The following is a 20,375-nucleotide window of genomic DNA, read 5'->3' as shown; positions in this document are numbered from 1 at the left end:
TGCTAAAAAACCGGATTTTGATTGCCCAGTGAAGCACGGGAGAGCCAGTAACGATTCACAACATGGGGCTCATCAATCATACTTGGAGAAATCAAAACTTGAAATTACCCCCATCACTGCTGCTGTTTTTGCCGCATGTATTTATAAGGGAAAGCAGCAAAGATAACGAGTTATCTTAAAAATTATTGTCGAACAAGAAATAACAAACTCCTCGACAGAAACTTTATTGAAGCTATGTAATGCGGCAAAATTGTGGAAAAGCTATTTTTTGTACACTGATCAAAAGAAAATTCTAAATGTAATCGACGTATTTCACTGGCCATTCACTGGGTGGTTGAAATACTGTCGCAACAAATACCAGAAAAACATACTAAAAAGCAAGAGAAAATACGCAGTGATGATGACAAAGCTTATCATTAGATTTCAAGTGGGATGAGAATTAAAAAGGGGAGGTGTTTTGATTGCCATTATAAAGCGAATACATCGACCAGAGAAACGAAATGTCCGATGTTTTACGGGGACGGCGAATTCATTTGGACTGCATGCACTGGCAGGGAAACAGGCCCTGCGATCCGACTAGATGCATCTAAGGCAGTTTGTTTTGCTGTCCTGTTAAATGGGAACTAAATTGATGGTTGCATTCATTAACGAAAACGAATTTCTTACAGAAAACGTGTTAGATCTTCAATGTCCACCAACATAGAGTCTTGTTCCATATGGCAATCATCTCTTTTCAGCAAAAGTTGAACGAGTTCTTCGTTCAATCCTTGAATAACATTACGATTATTCAAACGTTATCTCTTCTCATTTTTATTTTAAGGGGGGTAACATACCTTCTATTTGAGTGTGCAGATCGTTTACGATAACTTGTAATTGAGCGATATTAAGCTCGGTCAAAATTTGACGACTTAGACGGCGGCAATCCCATGGAAATGGAATGCCCAACTGTGCAAAATCGGTTACCATGAAATCAAATGCTTTGCTCGAAAGGGCAGAATGCTATTACCTTCTCTAAACTCTGCCTGACAAGATCGCTTATCCGAGTATGTTTTCTTTGTTGACGCTCTACTTGCATTTGGACACGCGCCAATTCTTTGGCTTGGGCCAGGGCAGTCCGTGCTTCCATTTGAAGCTTGGCTTGCTGCGAGAAGAAGTCCAGTTCAGCCAACTCCTGTTGCAGTTTCGGTTGCTTAAAGCTCGTTACGTTCGGTAGGCTAACATATGGATTTTTAACGTCATTCTGCGGAGAGCCCAGTTTCAAATGATCGAGTAGTTCTCTTTGGTTTTCAATTTCTGAGCCGTCAGCCGTCTCATTCATGAAGCAAATTTGGAGATTCATCCCTAATAAATAATGAGGAAAACTGGATTGATTATCTGGTTTAGAAAAAAGGGGGGGGGGCTTTTCGTTCTCACCGCTCTGCAGTCGGGACTGCAAACTAGGCTTCTTGCCTATTTTATCCGGTTCTTGACCATCTTCAGCCTCAACACCCATAGCCAAGCGCCTTCTGATTTCTTCTCGGTCATTCCGCTTCTGTAATGAAAAGAAAAAATCACAATTTTAGCAACGAACGCGCGCCACATGGTTGTCTATTTATTGATGCTTAGCCTAGTTAGATTAAAGGCCGACATATTAGAGCTGTACCCCTCAGGGATGAACTATATCCAAAGACGAATCGACAGAAAGTTTGAGAATTGTAAGAAAACCGCAAAAATTGGGTGCGATTACAATCTCAGGCCTTAGGAGCAATTGTCTCGCCATAACTGGTACATTCTGGTTGAAGAGAAAGCTCTACAGTGATTCTCACATCCGGGTTTGGAGACAGGAACCAAAAATATTTCCTAGTCCCTCATTTAAATTAAATTCCTTTAATCTAACGCAATATTAGCATAACAAGGATCAGCATTAGGAGACGGCTCTAGTTATCGGAAGAGTACGTTGACAATATTTAGAGCATAACTTTTCGAACAATAAAGCGCATGGCTTGTTGGTCCAATGAAAACATAAATAATATATTTCGACGCAGTGACCGTTGTGCGCAACAAACGGTGAAACATGAATTGTTGCACTAGATAAATTTTATCAACATTCATTAAAATTCCTGGACACCTTGCATTTATTGACGCTTCCAACTACCATAAGACAATATTTCATACACTACCGATGGTGCCAAAAAAAAACTATTTGTCCTAAAAAAAAAAGGCTAAAGGCACATTGAAATATCGTTCCAAGCATTTTCGTGAATAACTTACTTTATCTAAATTCTGACCGACCTTGCTGTCCCCTGCGCACAGACTTTCTCCCGAGTCGTAAGTGAGAGTGTAGAGATCAAGCAGGAAACGAGTGTCTTTCTTGTAATGGCGACGGAATGGGTCATATCTTGGATTACCCATTGCTCTTCTTAGGCTAAACGAATGTTTTATGACAAACGGCGAATTCCGAAACTTGCACAGGTGCAATTTTGATCGTAAACAAGAGTGACGACACAAAGAAGTTTCAAATCGAGCGAAGAATATTTTTACTAGTTTAAGTTCATCACCACTGTTTGCAAACGACTCCAACTTCTTCCGTTTTCTAACTGTAACTGAATAAAGTACCTATCCTATGTGAACAGAAAACCAACTTTCGGATCGGGGCGATGAATTCACAGAAGGAAAGCAGGGGCGACTCGAATTGTGGCTACAAGAACTAAGGCGGGCATACGTAAAATAGCCTAAGGGATGGGGATTAGCTATGTACTAAGTCGAACTGCTGTGGTTAACACTTCGTCAGTCAAGCATATCTACGTTGCTGGTAAAACGCATGCGATTTCTTTAGAGTCCACTTTCTTCCATCTTTTTCCCCCTTTAGCAACGGAATGTTGGTTTCTATATCGAATTCCTTTCGGTAAAATTTTAGGTTTATTATTTAAAAAATTATACGTAGTATTTTTCTAGAAATGTTCCTAAAAATCGTGATGGATCAAGGGCGAAATAACGAGGGAAATGTTTCTTGTTACCACAGCTATTCGATTCAAAAACAAGTAATTGCAACCAATTAATAAGGTAGTCGAGCAAAGATATTTTACTGATCCAGTTTTTGGCGCATTAATTTCCACTGATCGTGCACTTGTTTCGGTTCACGCACGAACTCGTATGTTGGACACAGAGGCTTTCAAAATTTACCGTTTGCATAACTTCATCAAACGAAATGCAATACGGAATAAGAGGGGCCATAGATGGTAAAGATGTAATTCTATAACAAGCAATCCCTCATCATCACTATCAACAAAGATCCTAATCAACAGTGGCCAGATTGTTTAACCCGCACAATTTTCTAACTTCTCAACTTCGGAAGTTTCATCAGATGCTACGATTAAACGGCTTATACATACCCGTTTTTCTTCGTCGCTTGCTGCCCGCAAATTCGCCTCCACCGTTTCCCACTCGATTTTGGGCAAAGCAGTTTCCACGTTGTATACATCAAAGCCCCCTGTAAGAATACACATTTGTATTTATGTAGACACCATAGGTACAAAAAAGCATATTGTTTCAAATAATATTCTTCACAGTGTTTGTAGAATCACAATATATGTGTAGATTAGTTACCTCCAACCTCACCAACTAGTTCCCCCTTACACTCCTTGGGTTGAGAAACTGATTTTGAGTAATTGCTCATAGATTCACGTTCCTTCATGCCTCTTCCTGGTAATGGATCTTGTTAGATTGACAGTCTGGTGCTTCAAGGTTTGTTGACTTTTTCCTTAAAAACGAATTTAAAAAAGTCATTTGAACCTGAAGGTTGTTTGTTATTGTTCAGCAATCATTTTAAGATATCTAAATAGTTTTTCGAGAAAGGTAACTATCAGACACCAAGTAAAATTCATAGTTCTTAACCAATATCAAACTCAAATATAACTGTCAAAAATAAATCATTATTTAGTATTGAATTAGCATGAGTTCAAGTAACACAAAACTTGGGATTTAACTGGACAGCAATGGAATTTTTACAATCATGGGTGTTGAAGACGTAACTGAATGTACTGATCTGCAGAAAGTATTTGTACATGGCCATGTTTTTCTGGTTAATTTTTAAAGAAGTATCTAAAAATATCTGTAATTTCATTGCTTTAGTAACTTATAAACATAAATTTATCTGTTCGCATCAGGCAACTTCTGCTTTATTGTTTTGGATGATCGGATCCAATAATATCCATAAATAGATTCGAGTGAGGAGAGGCTTTTGCGTCAACAATCAATTCTTGCCGAAATTTGCAATTGTGTACATAAAACAATAGGTTTGGTTTAGGAAATGCTTCTTACCTAGTTAAGATGGAATCACATATTGCAGAAAAAAAATAAAAAATCTTATAAACAAAATGTAACCTTCCTTGTCAAAGTTCACTTTGTATGGGTCGCAATGCGATGTGAGATAGGTGCAGGTACTGCACTGTTGACTCGATTGGCTTACTACCCAGTATCAGAAATAGCTACTAGGTGGCTGACAAAAAAAGAATTTGGCGCCTTATTTCCAAGGTAAGGTTTATGTGCTGCTAAGTTTGCTGCCACCACGTTTTTTGAATAGATATTCAGAATCACACACTCAGTTACCACTTGGACAACAAGAAGTTAAACTACAACTGAAATCTTCCAAAGCACCATTAAAGAAGTTAAACTCTTTTCATTTTAGAAAAAAAACAACAGTTCAACATTTCTGACGTTAATTTGAGCCACAGGGGATCTCAAATAAAATCGATCACAATAAAGAAATGAAATAATGGCAAATGGTTTCATTGTTAGCTAGACCATCTCTGGACTAGACAGCCGGTGCATATGTTGTAAATTTCTTTCAATAACATTTCTGAACAACAGCACTCTAGTAAGGTATGTTTAAGCGAAAAAGATGTCTAAGGACGAAAAACCCTCGCGCTCTGCGCACCATCATGCTCCAAACATGCAAATTTCGAATCATAATTCTAACCTTTATACGTATAGATGCATATTTTGTATGGATATTATTCCTCTTACTAGTTCCGGTTGTCTCTGTTCCCACACGGACAAAAACGTATTTCGGTATTTGTTGTCATGCTGGGACGCATCTCCGCATTCCTAAAGACACAAAGTCTACACACAACAGCTACCGCAGTCCCCGATTGCGCAGCAATTGGTAATTCCCAACCAGTATCACCTGCCCAAAAGTGTAATCCAAACCACCAGGGCAAAATCAAGGCCACAGAGTTTCCGCTTTGGCCGGAAACGGCCCATAAGGTTTTCTATGCGCACCCATGTTTGCCAAAACTTTGTTGTTCACTGGTATGGTAAAAAAAAAAAATTGTTGTGAAAGAATAGAAACTGACAATAATAGTTAGTTAGGAAAAGTTTTCCTGTTTGGAAAATCGGCTATTTCGACCATAGTTGTCCTGAAATTGTAAAAAATGTTATCTTACAACGTGGCTTTATATTTCCTTTGCAGATACTAACGATAGTCTAAACAAAACGGAAATGGCTTAACACAACAGGGTCTGCTGATCAAAATGCATATATGGACTTTTATAATCTTGCAGGCTAAAAAAATGGCAAGGCTAGGTAAATGTTTTGTCTCTGTATTTGTGATGATGGACCTTTCAAATCTATCTCCACCCTCCTGTTTCATACGATTTAACCTTCAAAATTCAAATCACTCATCGAAAGCCATGTACAACAACGGTTAACCTTGTTCTGCAAAGCGACTTTATTTTATTTATTTTTTCCATTTTTGTCTTTAAAAAAAATTGCAGGTGTTTTTCTCTGGAAAATGCAAATTTTTCTAGTGCACTAAATGACGTTAGTGGAGTTTTTTTTGTAAATTTGGTTTAGATTTTCTGAAGGTAATGGGAGGTACCACGAATTATAAATGATATGACGTCACAGCAGCAAAAGAGAAAGTGGCCTCGAGGCTGCACAAAACCCAAACGTAATACGTACACAAATACAGTTTTTTTTTCCGCTTTGAGTTTCAAAAAAAAAAAAAAAATCCCAGTTTGGGGTTTTTTTCCCTCTCCTTTGCGGTGGTGTACGCATGGCAACCTGCAATAAAGCAACAGTGTCTCAGTAGAGGTAGAAGTGAGTGGATGTCTATATTACCTCTTGTATCGCACGCATATCGAAAAAAAGAAAACTTTAAACCTGTAGCGCCCACGTCTTTTAACAACATCCACGTTTGGTAAGCCAAAGTTTTGTACAACAATACGCAAACCCCCAAACATTGAAACAACTAAAGATATAGCTGTCAAATCTTGCACACATTGAAAACTAGAATGTGAATTGTTTCACTAGGGAGCCATCACTAGATTTTCAGAATTGAACAATTAATAACATTTTAGTTGTTTAAGCTGAAACACATTAATTTACGACACAAAAGTTTAAAAAAAAAGCTTTGTGAAAAAATGTTCGATTCGTGCATCAATTTTGGAGTGTCCCTACCCCATCAGGCAGGTCCACAAGCTATACCTGCCAAATGGATACGGGTGGCATTAGTTTTGTCTTTGCTTTTTTTTAATATTTTAATTGTTAGTTTTTTTTTCTTCTGGGAAAGGCTAGACATGCCCAGAGGGAATGACAGGTGAAAGTTCTAGTGGGAGGATCCTACTTTCACTTTGTTTTCTCTCGTTCAGCTTGATAAACGAAGGTGTTTATCGCTATTAACAGCATGGCACTGCAAGAATAGTTTTTAAAGGTCCTACTCGATGGACTATTGGGTAAAAAGAAAAGTTGCGTAGCTACTGGATTGCGATAGAAAGAGTGTCATTTCGTTTCTTTCGTTGAGCTGATTCAATCCCTTTCTCACATGTGTCCGTCCATTTCTTTTATTCCCGCCAAAATCTCTTGCTTGTAGCAGATGTCAGTCGAATTGAACGGTATGGTTGCTTTTCAAATGCTAAGTGTTGCAATTTCCCCATTTTTCTGACACATCAACCTGCCCTCATTTTGGGCAGCCATTGTCAATACAAGTTTTCTTTCCAATGTTTCCCGCTTGTTGTCTGGAAGGCCCGTATCTGTAATACCCTCTGGCAATGTAGAATACAATCATTAATATAGCAGAGAAACCATAAATGTGTAAGAATGGTATGAATTTGTGTGACATGTTTTCTTACGTTTGTAGATTTTTAGTATATCTGATGACCCTCAAGATGGAAGGAAGGTGTATCATAGTCGTAACCTGTTTAGCCCTGTTTGTATCTAATGGTTTCGCCGCGTCAGTCGGGTCTGGAAAAGGATCAGCTCCACTTGGTGAAAGAGTTTCACAGGTAAATATTGAGTTAATAATAATCCCTGCTTTAAATAGTTTACCCTAATATCTTTCTAATGAAATGAAACATGTTTATTCTTAATAAAGGAGGAATGCTTGAAGGAACGAGCACAAATTAACTTTGGCAATGTGTCTGAAACAAACACGACGCGAAACAGATCTGCCAATCAAGATGATAAAGCCCTCGCCGACCTTTTTGCTGGCCAGATGCAGTTTAGTTTGGATATTTTCAAGAAGATTTTCAACGCCAGCCAATCGGGGGCTCCATCAAACAAGGGCACCAGTGAAAATATTTTCTTTTCACCAACAAGTATTTACTCTGCATTGCTCTTGGCCTATTTTGGCGCCAACAATCGCACAGAACAACAGCTAGCCAACGTTTTAGGATTTGAAACCACAGACAAGGTAAGCTGTCGCCATTTGTTTGCCCAATCTTTCGTAGCCCACATCTCGAGTTGATGCTCACCGGGCCGTTTGTTTTAGTACATTTGCGTCATTTTAGTCATGCTTTCGTTTTTTTCCGTAAATGGAGAAAGTAGAGAAACTTAAAGAGAAAGTTAGAGCTCGAGAATTTGGGGGTAACATTTATTGCTGCTAAAGTTGTAGGGTTTTAAAGCAATGGCACCTCCGAGTGGATGACGTTTACTATCCGCCTATGACAAATCGTATAGAAAGTCTTGATTACCACATGACTAGCTACTTCCTCACGAACGACTAGATTCTACCTTCGTGTGTGTGTGTGTGTCGTTATGAAGGTAATTGTTAAATATTCTTTCAATTGCATGACAGGTTGGGACCGTACAGGCTTACAAGCTCGTCAAATTCACTCGTCAGCTGATGCGCGTTGCCGGTCTAGTCAAATACGACTTTGATGTTGCGAATCGTTTGTACTTTAATGAAGATGAAAACGTTCGTCCGTGCATCAAAGACATTTTCAACGAAGATATCGAAATGGTAAATTTTGCTTTTCAACCAGCAGAAGCTAGGTTGCGCATCAATCGATGGGTTGAAGATATTACTCGTGGCAAAATCCAAGATCTCGTTACGTCCGACACCATCAACTCAAACACTAGAGTAGCACTGGTAAAAATTACATTAATTAGTAGATAAAGTGTGGCTTTTTTATATTAATTTTTAAAAATTTTCTTTAAAAAAACAGGTCAATGCCGCATATTTTAAGGGACTGTGGGCTTCTCAATTTAAAGTGGCAAATACTCGGCTTACTTCGTTCGCTATTAACCAAAAAGAAGATGGTGTAGCCAATATGATGTTCCAAAAAGGACGCTTCCGTCATGGTAAACGTCATCTATATTGTTGCACAACACTCGCCATTTTTAACCGTGTGGATTGTAACATATAGCTGCCGTCGAAGAGTTGCAAGCCAATTTGCTGGAAATGCCTTTCCTAGGTGATGACGTCAGCTTCTTTGCATTGCTACCCGAAGGTAACAATGGACTGGAGGAAACCATAAGCCGGTTAACATTGGATACTTTGCGCAACGCCATGTCCAACACTTTCCCCGTTTCCGTAGATGTGGGTATTCCCAAATTTAGAATGGAACAAACCCTCAGTCTTCGTAATGTAGGTTACGGTCACAGTCACTTCCGTTATCACGTGTGTCTAAATCAATTTGGTTTTACCAGGTTTTGGTTAAGATGGGTTTGACAGACATGTTTGACTCGTTGGCAGCAGATTTTTCTGGTTTTAACGGCGTTGCGGGACTTAAATTTGATGCTGCCACGCACAAGGCCTTCATTGAAGTGAACGAAGAAGGTTCTGAAGCAGCCGCTGCTACGGCTCTGGTCGCTTTCCGCATGGCCCGACCCTTGAATGGAGTGAAATTTATTTGCGATCGTCCATTTATGTTCTTTATCTACGATAACCTCTCTGAGAGTATTCTTTTCATGGGAGTCTACAGAAATCCAAAGTAGATTGAAACCGCCCTTTAGGCGTAATCAATACCCTCTTATTTATTGCTGCTGCACACTGGTGGGTAGTTGCATTTAACACTATTTTTCCCTAACGTTTCCACTTTCTTGTCAAATCATTGTGTAATATGTTGCGCGAATATTAAGTAATGCCACTCGTTTAACCATTACTGTAATATTGATGAAAAAGTCGACGTGACGATAATACAGAAAAAGCACAACATGAGAGCATGTACTAATAGCTACATATCATGAAAGATTAAAAAAAAAAACGGGTCAATTTATGATGGTAGTCGACTGAAATGAAGGTATCATAGAGCTATCGAAAACGAGAATTTGTACAGCAGAGCATGAAGCGAAAAGAAATAGAAAAAATGATTTTGGTTGTTTGGATACCCGTGATCCGTTTTCATTGTTTACTAAGCGAGAAGGATAATTTGGGTCGTGCATTCTTTTTGCCCAAGATCAAGTACTGTTCGTCACGCATTCGCTTCTCATGCTCACGCTGCATCCTCTGTCGATCCTCCTCCATTTTCCTCGATTGCTCCACCATGGCCAAACGTTCCTCCGCCTGTTTAAACAATAGAAAACAGAGAAATAACATCAATCGACTAGTTGGCATGTTGACCAAAAACTTACGAGTTTACGCTGGGCTTCCTCAATTTTCTTGTTATTCTCTTCGACGATCCTTTCGAGCTCTTCGCGTTTGCGCCTTTCCTCTTCCTGTTTCAAACGGGTATCCGGGTGCATAAGGGAACGAGAGGCAGGATAGGAGGGGACGTTGGGTAAGGTTAAAAAAATCGATACTTTAGGAAGACGTTTAACGGCAAGCGGAACCATATACCCATCCAATCACGCCATTAAAAACGGGGTGTAGGGTAGTGATGGTGGCCGAAGTAACCAACGATAAATGGTACTTTTTTTCGTTATAAATAACATAAAGAGTGAAGCACAAAATGAAATGAACAATCAATCATGTCAAACGATGAAGATAATGTCAAATAGTCGAGAGATATTGGGGAAAACAAATTTTTGTTTGTTTGGTGATGATTTGCTGTTACCTGCACAACCCTGATGATGACCCTTGAATTGACATTGGAGGTCACGGTACCAGAAAACAACTGACCTTGCTCGGCGGAGAGATATCACTGTCAGCATACTCCGGACGATCGATCGAAATGATGACCCACCATTTAAAAGGGCCTCAAACCGATCAATTTCTCTCTCATCACTTGATAACAAAAAAATCGAATCTCTGCAAATCTTCTTTTTAGGTTTAGCAAAACAGAAACGTCTTGTATAGAAAAAATTTATACAAGACAGCCCGCTCCTATTCGGCGCGGAATGACATGTATGAACGCCGGGAGAAAAGAGCTATAAATTTGTGAACAAGATGCAAGATGGGAGAGAAATGCAGCCGATAGACTTTCTTCTTTTTCGTATTCCGCGGAAACGGCTGAATTTACAATAACCACTTGACGCACATTGCTAAATTTTGGGAACATCTTTTTCGAATAATGGCATCGCCACCTTTGGAAAAAGGTGGCAACTGTATCGCGAATGAGCTGCGTCACATGCAGAGATAACAAGTCGATTGCAAATTCAGCGTTCCGTTGCCCGTAAGAGAACGGGAGATAACCGGAGCCAACCAAATACGATACCTCGCGGCGGTTTTCTTCTTCCAGCCTCTCTTTACGCCGCCTTTCTAGCTCCTCCAGCATTTGGCGTTCCATTATCTGTTTGGCTTCCTCAACGCGGCGTAAGACTTCGGTTTCAATTTCGTCCTTCCGCTTCTCCAATTCTTCCGCCACTCGTTGAGCCACCATTTCCTCGATTCTTTTGACAGTTTCCTCTTCAACTATCTTTTGTTCCTGTTCCTTTTGACGCCTGAAATATTTTTGCAATATAAAAATAACCTAATTTAAAAACCAATAAATGGCTTGTAGGGTGTTACATGACTCTTGCATTTTGCGCTGCTCTTTGGCGTTCAATTTCAGCGAGTCTCTCCACTTCACTGAGTTTACTTCGGCCAAGTTTTGATCTCCTGGAACCAGCATCAGAATCGCTATTGGAGGAAGACGATGACCTCGACCTCTTCCTACAATAAGAGTTTACCATAGAAATCAAGAATTCGTTACACATACGAAAGGTTATTCAACCTGTATTTGTTTTCTGATGACTGCTTGCGAGCAGTAGGCATTCGATGTTTTTCGTTTTTCCTCGATCGAGATCGAGATCTAGAACGCCTTTTGTGTTTGCTTCTTCGGACTCGGTCACGCGACTTCGATCGACTCCGGCTTCTTGATTTTGTCATGTTTGTTTTTTGCTCTGAAAGTGAAAAAAAAATGCATATTATTGCTTGCTATTCAAAATACTTGTGAGATTGGCACCATGGTTCAAAAGAAGAAAATAAAATGAAATATTATGAATTTTATTTTCCTACAACTAGGATGTGAGCATTACTGATGTCACCGTTTAAACAAAGACTGCATTCATGTGTTCAGGTCACACAACCAAGTGAATGGTTAAGTAATACAGTAAGTTTTCATTTAGCAATTCAGACTATACCGTTTGTCTTTTTTACACGAAGCTTTTTAACTTGAAAGGAAAACGCCTGTGAAGCAGATGGTTCTTCTTCAGGGTGAGTTTGCAAAGAGGGAATTAGAACTACGACTTGGCATTCAAAATCACGCTAACAGGTAAAGTTTTCGTCACTATTCAGAAAAATATGGAATCTACACCTTCTTTGACAAAAGTAACAAATATTTTTCGGTGAATTCAACATCAGCACACCACACGTCTAAACCAAAAAGAATAACTGAGGAAATGCAGTGAAATGTAATCCAGCGACAGAAATGCCATCTGCTGGAACTACTAGAGGAAAACGGCTAAAGAGTGGGGCTGGAGAGGAAAAATTATGTCTTTTCTGTATATTATACTTTCTATTTGTTGAATTGGTCTATTAAATTGGTCTCCCAATTGCATTTTTTTAAAGTCGTTATTTTTCAATTCAAAATCAATTTTACTAAACCCCTTTTGAAACTTATGTGGTATCGGCGGACTACAATCGATTGTTTTAACTGAAACAAACACAAGTCCAGACGAATTCCAGCTCAATTATTGATCAACATCGAGGCATAGACTACGAAGTACCTTGTAGTCTATGGTGGAACTTCGAAAGTTCGGGGCTTCGGGCATAACAGCTGGTCTGTCTGCTACTGAATTGTTGGGTTTACGTTAATGGAATGTTAAAATGAAAAGAGTTTTATATTTAATAAAGAAAATAGAAGAGAAAATAAACATTTCTGCTGCGAGTCCGCATATCTTGCTGATCTTCGAAACTGACATTCGGCTTGGAAGCTTCCATAGTAAATATTAATTTATTATGAAACGAAGTTTTCAGCGTTTTTAACTAAAGATTTTTCGTGCAAAACGCTTTCAGAATTCCAACATATAGGTGAAGTGATGTAATATGGCGTCACATGTCAGAAGCAAGTTGACTTTAAGAATTACCATCTGTATGGTGTGGATTTTATTACGACCAAGTGCAACATGCTAGGGCTACGCAAGACTGTCTGGTTTGCACAGGCAGTACACTGCAGACTAGTATGAAATCCTGTGCATCACAGTTTGTAATTCTGTATCTCAACTAACAATTTGTTTTACTACTAGGAAAACTGAACCATTAACTGCAAATGAGTCTGTGCGTCTTAAGAAGAAAAAGTTATCTTTCTATTTTCTGTGCATCATAAGAAGAAAAAGTAATCTTTCTATTAGGTTGACTTACAAATGCTGAATTACATAAGCTGACCAGCTGGAAATGTTTTATCTGCTCAACCTACGGTAAAAACTAAATCCTCACAGTCACACCACCTACTCCATACACTTGACTGTGTGACACCAATACTTTAAACAAGTTGAATTGAATAGTAGTTGAATGAACAGAACGACTTATCAATACTTGAACGGAATAAAAAAAAAAAAAAAAACGGCAATTGCACTAAACCCATATTGACACGTCCAGGTTTGTGAACTTCACTACCTTTCGCCATTCCAGCTTTTACTATGTATTGATAGATGCAGAACACTGTTTACAGAATAAAGAGCCAAACCCAGAATGAAAAAGTAATTATTATTATTAATAATTTTTTGTAACCCTCTATCAGGAAAATGAATTACAAATAAACTAGACCAGGAACGACTTTCACCAAACCTTTGATCACATGTTTCAGGAAAAAATCAATAATTATTAATCTTAATTGGCGTAATATCGGATAAAAAAACAAACTGGATTAAAAAAGAAAGACAAGAAAACAATTGACGTAAGGCTTATTTTTTGGCAACGGATTCGACAATGTTGTGTAGGTGGCCGAGATGCTCCATTTTCAATTCGGCGGGAATTCCATCCCATTCCGAACCTTCGATCTGTCTGATGGCATACAACAAAGACTTGTCGGGGGTAAGCTCGACCGGGACCGTCTGATTACCTGATATAATGTTAACCATCTGTAACAAACTTTCCAGTATTCCACCGGGTTGGGTATCGGCTCGTAATTTTTGCCTCGTCAGTTGAGCAAGGCGTTCAGGTATCATCGTCGTCCAACCTTCTCGAACGCGGCCACCGAAAATGTCATCACCTTTCATTCGCGCCACAATGGCTTTCAGCAAACCAAAGGCGTGACGAACTTCCAATTTCAAATGTCTGTTGAGGGCGCCTACGGTGGCGTTCGATATGTGGCGTTCTGTCAAAACTTCTGCCTGCACCAATTCCTCCAATACTTCGGAGATGTAGTTCTTCCGCACCTTGCTAACGACTAGTGGTTCGGTATTTGAATGAAGATGCGTGATGACAGAAATGAGGACCGATCTAGCCTCGGCCAAACAGCGATTTTTTTCCTGCAATTTCATAGAAACATGACGAAACATGAAACACTTTCTTTTTAAATGTAGTTCCTGTGATTACGTACCAAATCAGCTAGGATGAGTTCCTGGAGTTGAGGAGGTATCGTAGATGGCTGCCAAGGGATAGAACGCCTCTCCAGACTCACAAGAAAATTTCCCGATTCCACATCGTCTTTGAACAAAAATTCTGGGATGACATCAAGAGACAACTCTTCCGCTATGGTACTACCAGCCGGTCCTAAAATGGCCGCCATTGCAAATGACTCAGCTAGCTTGAGAGTGGACCGGTCGATGACATGATCCCGAATAAAATTATCGACCTCTTCGGTTGAAACGTGGGCGTATAGTGATTCATCGAAGTCAGTTAAAGCTGCAGCGCTTGAACATGAGAGTCGGACGCGTCCTGAGCCTACTCGACAAAGCGGCTGAATGAAGTCCGTGAGGGCGATGGATGAAGCAGCTTCCACAGCGTGACTCAATAGTTGGCAACTGAACGTAGTCCCCGGCAGTTCACTGCCGGCCAAAATCAGAATAAGGGGTGCTGCTTGATCAAGTATTGTTTTGGGTCTAACGCTGACATCAACTTGTTAAGTAATCCAAGAACCAAGTTGTTGTAAAGTAATCCAAGAACGTTTTCTTCTCCGCGTTCTGTAGCTGACTGAATCGATCCCATAACTGTTTGAAACCCTCAAACAGATCCATCACATGTTCCCTGGTCGCTACAGGGCGCCCGCGATCTAATAGGACTACTTTCTGCAAAACGACATCCGTGATTTTTTCCAAACCCTGGGCGATGGTCATACGGTTTGCTTCCTCTAGAGTTATTTCTCCTGCCAAAACAGTGCGAACGAGAGCGACAAAACGTAAAGCTTCGCCAAGGTATTGCAACGCATTCAATTTGCGCATCCAATTTTCATCATCCAGTAACAAATTCAGGAAAGGCAGAGTTTTGCGCAGCTGACCGTTCCTGGCCAGTTCTAGTTGTAAGGTTTGTCGATCAGCAAAGACTCTTCTTGCATAGGCCCAATGCGATGTTTCGTTGTGCAGGAAGGATTGCCTAAATGCCTTCGATGCCGCATCTGATTGCCCTGCGATCTGATCGAGCTCTTCCGCTAGGTTTACTTGTTGGGCCAGCAGTCTTGTTAGACCATTTTCGAAAGTCTCTCTTGCCTGTGTTCCGTTAGCAAAATCGGCCGCGTGTGTAAGAAATGAACGGTCCTGAGATGCGAGTAATTTGTGGAGTAACAAATGGCCAATGCGGAACTTGTCCGTCATTGTCAATTGTGGTCTAGATGCCACTAATAGCTGGCAGAGTAGGTCTAGATGGACGATTATATGATTCGACAGGAGCTGAATTAATGATTGACGATTTTCAACACGCTGACGTTCGGCAAGTGGAAGCGTCAGCAGTAGATGAGCAATGGCGTGTTGTTCTGTTCGTGGATTTAAAGCAGCATTCATCAGTGCCAACGAATTCAGCAGGAGTGCAAATCGGGTGACGACCGGTGAACAGTTTCTCGCAGCAAAAGTTGGAGTACGGGTGGCAGCTCGAGTTACGTGAATCCCAGTCGGTGGCTGAAAGTCTCTAGCGGTTGCTCGTCGAACTCCAGCTCGTGGATGGTGAGCGGCTTGACTAAGGGCCACGCGACAATTGATGCAAATGGATGCTGGCGTGGGATTTCCACAGTTCCCGACACAATTCAATGTTCCACAGTTACAAACAAACCAGCGCATCGCCTCCAATGTAAAGCTGGGCAAATAAGGATGATTGTCAATGCCCGGAAGAAGATATTGCGACGTAGCAACCAGATTGGTAGCCATTTCTCTTAGCAAGCGGAAATGTTTGGTTTGGAAGATATCATACGCGTGATACGCGAGTCGAGCGATGAAAGGAGCCCAATCGGGTTGGATTTCGCGTAGTGCAGGATAATGCTCGAATGCCCCAGTGCCAAAACGATCTCCATCCAACAAGCGCTCTTGGAATACATTGGCTGTAGTGGCAGCAGGTTGTAGATCGAAACCTAGCGAGAGCGGAGATAAAGTCTTGATGAAACTGTTAACAACCTTGTGGTGATTTAGTTCTTCAGCTATTCTTGGATTGCGGAACATTCGGCTCAGTCGTGTTTGGTCTCCTTCATCAGAGTAGAAACGCAAGATGAAGAACAGCAAAGAATCCGTGAGGGCTTGGTCATTCTGGTTTTTCCGCCAACCAGACCATTCTGCGATAACATCCCCTATTCCATTTTCAACTTCAGCTATTTGCTTTCGAATGTTAGCTAGTCGTTGAATGCGATCAACCGTCCAATCTCTTGTCATGGCAGCTTCAATCAAATCAAAACCTGGTTCGGCGTCCTGGTTGTTCCGGATATCTTGGTCGGCACACGCGAGTAAGGCACGTAACAAATTGTGGGCATTAACATTAAATTCGCCAGACGGCCGGTTGCATCGAATGGTTAAGAGAAGGTCATCCATAACTTTTTTGCCAGAACGAGTTGACAAAACCGTGCGTACGATAACGGTCATGAAACGCCATGAGACTCGCAGACGGGAATCGGAACTTAAAAGATACTGCAGAAAATCTTGGATATCACGCGGATTGTTTTTTCGCTGTTGGATGAACAACTCAGCGACACGCTCAAAGAAAAACATGAATTTTTGGTGATCTTCGAAGAGGGAATTTATCTCTTTTTCGTTTGGTGATCTCAAATGAGTAACAGGATGGGTCTGGTCATCTTCCGTTTCTTCAATTGTGGTAAGCGGGCTTGCGCAACTTGAACAATGTCCGTCGATATCTTTTCCAGCTACGTTATCTTCTCGTAATACGATCGAATTGGTGGTAGGACACTCTCCTAGGATTTTTGAAAGCTCTTCGGGAGAACTACAGGACGACGTGCTCTTTAGCAAGGCGTACAAGTCAGCTTGTCGGACAAATCGTCTTCCTTGGCCATCACTAGCCAGCCTTGGTCGGATGACAGATGTAATGACTAAATCTGTCAGGCTATCAAATAGTCTGTGAGGTGCAGAAACCTGTAGTTCTGGAAGTCTGATGTCCGAATCTGGATCAAAGACCAAGATACGTTTCGTGATTCTCAAACCAAGCCAAAGCTGTGGCAAATCTTTCACGCAATCCAGTAGGTTTGTAAGCGCCGAACTTAACTAAAATAAAAAAAATAAACATTTTAATTAGAGCAGCACAGATTAAAAGATTACTAATAAATACTTCAATCGAAGAAATTGATTGCATGAATTTTTTATGGGACTTCATAACGTCGGCTGAAGCCAATGTTTCTAAGGATAGCCGAGCTGCTGTTTCGGTAAAAAATTTCCAATTGCGCATCCTGCCCGTAGCCTCGCTCCAGAAGTCAATCTTATCAGCCGTGGCAAAAGAGGCAATGCTAGCCAGCTCAAGGGCTGCAATTACATCTGCTTCACAATGCTCCCAATCAAGGAAAAACATGGCTGGTTCTTCAAACAGATTGTCAACAAGATAACTCATCTTCGACAGCGGCACTTTTCGCAAGCAACGGTGCAAATGTGGTGGAATTCGAAGCAAAAACCAATCAAGAAAGTATGCCTTGAATACAACAAAAATAAGAATAAAGAATGTTGTAGTTTTCTGGCGAAACAAAAGGCTTTCGTTTAGTTGCATACATACCTCTTTTATCTCTTGCGAATTTTCATCTTCGTTTTTGGCGATACGCTCTAAGAGCCATCGAAGCGGTCCATTGAGACGTGGTTCTGTGCGTTGGGCGTAATTCATGTTGAAAGATGCTAGCAATCGACCAAATGGTTGAGTGCAGGATCGAAATCCAACAGGAATTTGAGGGGGAGTGTCGGAAGAGTTGAGCGACATCAAACGGTCGGGATAATTCGCGATAACAAAGTCACACCATAACATGGAGGAGGGCAGATCAGTAATACGCCAAATATCACTGATAAGTAAAAAGTGTGCAAGAGGGTTGCTAATTTTGTGCTTGAAAACACCCCAGAGGCCCTCCGTTAGCGAAGAAGAAGAATCAAAACTTGGATCGCTCACTGCATCGACTACATTCCAGGTTATCCCGCTGTCATTCAGTTGGGCCAGCAAACATTCTAATAAAAAAAAAAGCATGTTAAATAAAACATTTTCTTAAAATGGGCAAAGTCCAATTTACCTTTCATCAATTTTATCAAGGTTTTGTTGTTTGGCAGTCCTAATGCTATTCGGACCCCGCTGTAAAATTGTCCCAAGCTGGCCCGTAATGTGGCTAGACTTGTCTGCAAAACTGGGCCGAGCATTTCGAGTAATAACGACTTGAAGGATTCAGTTGACATTTCCACAATAAAACTCGACAAAGTTTGGTCGGAAGGCGATTTGACGAATTTGCCTAGCGAGATCCGATGGTGGTCTAATTGGCCGCCAGGGACGACTTCATCTACGAAACAATAATCCCAACAATCACCAAAGGAAAACACCCAGTGCATGCTCACAGGCCGAGGATCGACGTGCACAACGAAAATGACACGGCATTTGTTCTTTTCAAACCGCTGCTCTATTTCGTATTTAGCAAGCTGGAATTGTTCTATCGGCCCAGTCACTGCGTCATACTGGCACTCCCGTAACCAACGCAACAGGCCCAATTCTGTATGGCCGTCGGGGATATCATATTCCATATTATCACAGTCGAAGACGGTTACATTGGGACGGATGTTGTGCACATTTCGGTTGAAAAGAATCATTTCCGAATCGAGGTCGACATCGATTGGGATGCATTCCATTGTTTTGCCATCCACACCTGTCAGGCTAAGAATCTTGACACCATTTCTCAGGTTAGGTTGTGACTCGGCTCTCCGACGCACCCGTTTCTGACAGCTACAACCTTTGGTAACGCAGCAGATGCAGATGGAATTGGTACAGTCTGAATCCGTGTTCTCACTGTCTTCTTGGTCCGAGAGGGTAATGGTACAGTCTGAATCCGTGTTCTCACTGTCTTCTTGGTCCGAGAGGGTAATGCTACGTTCATGCGCTTGAAAGTGACTCAGATACGTATTGATACTATCAACAGATCGGAGCAGTCCGGTCAAAAGATGATCCCTGCCTTTCAGGCTATGAAAATTGAGCTGAGTTGAACTGTAGCGGTGATCAAGTACTAAGGCTAGCATACTGGGGTAATCATTCTCATTCGTGGCCCATTGCGCTAAAGTCTCTTGAATGTGACCGACGGCTAGAAAGGAATGGAGATTCGCTGGTGGGCATAAGGGGTTATGAACCATTTTCTCCTCGAATACCAAGTCAAAGACCATGGCCAACCGCCAGCCAAACGTCACCTTTTCCAGTTGATGGTCGCAGTCGGAATAGAAAGCCGTCACGTGGTAATGACGATCACTATCTTCACAGACGTTGAACAACTGTATTTTTTCGTTAAGTTCCACTTTGATCCGGCCTTCTTCATGGATCATCCCTCAACAGGGATTTGTAAAATCATCTTAATAAATCCAGCTGTAAAGAATAAGAGTAAGTTTCACTTCTAAAATTACTAAAAATAGAAAATTAGTACCATTCTCTTCTTCGAAACAAAATTTTGCTAAGCCATCAGTACCACAAATGAAAAAGTCTCGTAAGATGGTTTTGACCTTTACAACCAAAGGGTTTAGGCCCATGAGTAATAACATTTTGTTTGTTAACTCTGGTAAAAGGTCAGACCACTTTTCACTTTGAGCTTTAAGTGCCTCACACTGACGGATCTGCCACATTTGTCCATACTTTACACAAGGAGAACTTTTTGCTTCTGGACTGCTCTTGGAAGCAGCTTGAACAAGCTTCGACACATTCTAAATTTCAAAACATTGAACTTTAGGGGGAAATCTTGAAAGAACAAAGAAAAACAACTATTCACTCACATTTAGGGACACTGGAACATCAATATCAGTAAGATGCAGGATGCTTATTTTGTTGAACAACCCTTTATCCTGTTTTAAACTTACAGCAAACTGAGATTTTTCTGACAGAATATCAAGATGAGTTTGTATGGCCTCCTCAACATCTCCTTTAAAACAGTCGTTCATTTCGACCGGTAAAATCAAGGCTGTATATTTTAAAAATATCCGGAAGAAAGAAACTAAAAAATACAATTAAGACAAAAGTTATTACAACGGTTAAATGATCGACATTGCTCAGCTCAAATTAAAGATCATTGCCTTCTTTTACCTAGCAATATTGTTATTTAACGTCTAACATGCCCCCATGAACCCGATGTAACCCTCTGACACAAACGCCATCTGTTAATCATTATATTATACTA

The 20,375-nt window shown here is 40.7% G+C and overlaps 4 protein-coding genes and 1 long non-coding RNA gene across 10 annotated transcripts; 2 read left to right on the top strand and 3 right to left on the bottom strand.

Moving 5' to 3' along the window:
* Nucleotides 1-208: 208 nt before the first annotated feature.
* On the bottom strand, nt 209-4,460 carry LOC116920832 (schwannomin-interacting protein 1). Of its 3 annotated transcripts, none has more exons than XM_045171919.1 (8): nt 4,300-4,460; nt 3,586-3,739; nt 3,372-3,469; nt 1,414-1,531; nt 1,007-1,341; nt 834-945; nt 667-766; nt 209-623 (listed from the first exon to the last, which is right to left on the bottom strand). In XM_045171919.1, the coding sequence occupies exons 2-8, from the start codon at nt 3,671-3,673 to the stop codon at nt 587-589; spliced, it is 888 nt and encodes a 295-aa protein (XP_045027854.1). In that variant the 5' UTR covers nt 3,674-3,739; nt 4,300-4,460; the 3' UTR covers nt 209-586. The 3 variants fall into 3 exon arrangements, with proteins under 3 accessions (XP_045027854.1, XP_045027853.1, XP_045027855.1); XM_045171918.1 differs by having other exon boundaries at nt 209-609; XM_045171920.1 differs by lacking the exons at nt 3,372-3,469; nt 3,586-3,739; nt 4,300-4,460 and adding an exon at nt 2,272-2,591 and having other exon boundaries at nt 209-609.
* A 1,562-nt stretch (nt 4,461-6,022) lies between these two features.
* LOC116920830 (serine protease inhibitor 88Ea) lies at nt 6,023-9,418 on the top strand. 2 transcript variants are annotated; one of them, XM_032926967.2, is made up of 7 exons: nt 6,023-6,178; nt 7,118-7,262; nt 7,352-7,669; nt 8,054-8,347; nt 8,424-8,559; nt 8,625-8,845; nt 8,908-9,418. In XM_032926967.2, exons 2-7 carry the CDS (start codon nt 7,134-7,136, stop codon nt 9,193-9,195), a joined length of 1,386 nt encoding a protein of 461 aa, XP_032782858.2. In that variant the 5' UTR covers nt 6,023-6,178; nt 7,118-7,133; the 3' UTR covers nt 9,196-9,418. The 2 variants fall into 2 exon arrangements, with proteins under 2 accessions (XP_032782858.2, XP_032782859.2); XM_032926968.2 differs by lacking the exon at nt 6,023-6,178 and adding an exon at nt 6,671-6,872.
* LOC116920831 (arginine and glutamate-rich protein 1) lies at nt 9,348-12,057 on the bottom strand. Of its 3 annotated transcripts, XM_032926971.2 has the most exons (6): nt 11,761-12,013; nt 11,352-11,520; nt 11,147-11,290; nt 10,854-11,079; nt 9,832-9,915; nt 9,348-9,763 (listed from the first exon to the last, which is right to left on the bottom strand). In XM_032926971.2, exons 2-6 carry the CDS (start codon nt 11,504-11,506, stop codon nt 9,602-9,604), a joined length of 771 nt encoding a protein of 256 aa, XP_032782862.1. In that variant the 5' UTR covers nt 11,507-11,520; nt 11,761-12,013; the 3' UTR covers nt 9,348-9,601. The 3 variants fall into 3 exon arrangements, with proteins under 3 accessions (XP_032782862.1, XP_032782861.1, XP_032782860.1); XM_032926970.2 differs by lacking the exons at nt 9,348-9,763; nt 9,832-9,915 and having other exon boundaries at nt 10,460-11,079; nt 11,934-12,057; XM_032926969.2 differs by lacking the exons at nt 9,348-9,763; nt 9,832-9,915 and having other exon boundaries at nt 10,460-11,079; nt 11,761-12,016.
* A 127-nt stretch (nt 12,058-12,184) lies between these two features.
* On the top strand, nt 12,185-13,310 carry LOC123471054. The gene is made up of 3 exons (XR_006644977.1): nt 12,185-12,560; nt 12,635-12,798; nt 12,865-13,310. It is a non-coding gene; the product is annotated as an uncharacterized LOC123471054 (long non-coding RNA).
* Nucleotides 13,244-20,368, bottom strand: LOC116918604. The gene is given in 10 exon segments (XM_045171914.1): nt 13,244-14,088; nt 14,160-14,699; nt 14,701-17,250; nt 17,315-17,668; nt 17,750-18,186; nt 18,249-19,530; nt 19,533-19,573; nt 19,632-19,905; nt 19,975-20,192; nt 20,282-20,368. Coding segments are annotated over 9 exon segments (6,210 nt in total). The 5' UTR covers nt 20,140-20,192; nt 20,282-20,368; the 3' UTR covers nt 13,244-13,521.
* Nucleotides 20,369-20,375: the final 7 nt, after the last annotated feature.

Source organism: Daphnia magna, linkage group LG4, assembly GCF_020631705.1.
Source record: "Daphnia magna isolate NIES linkage group LG4, ASM2063170v1.1, whole genome shotgun sequence".
Lineage (NCBI taxonomy): Eukaryota > Metazoa > Arthropoda > Branchiopoda > Diplostraca > Daphniidae > Daphnia > Daphnia magna.
This window is presented reverse-complemented; position numbering and strand designations above follow the sequence as displayed.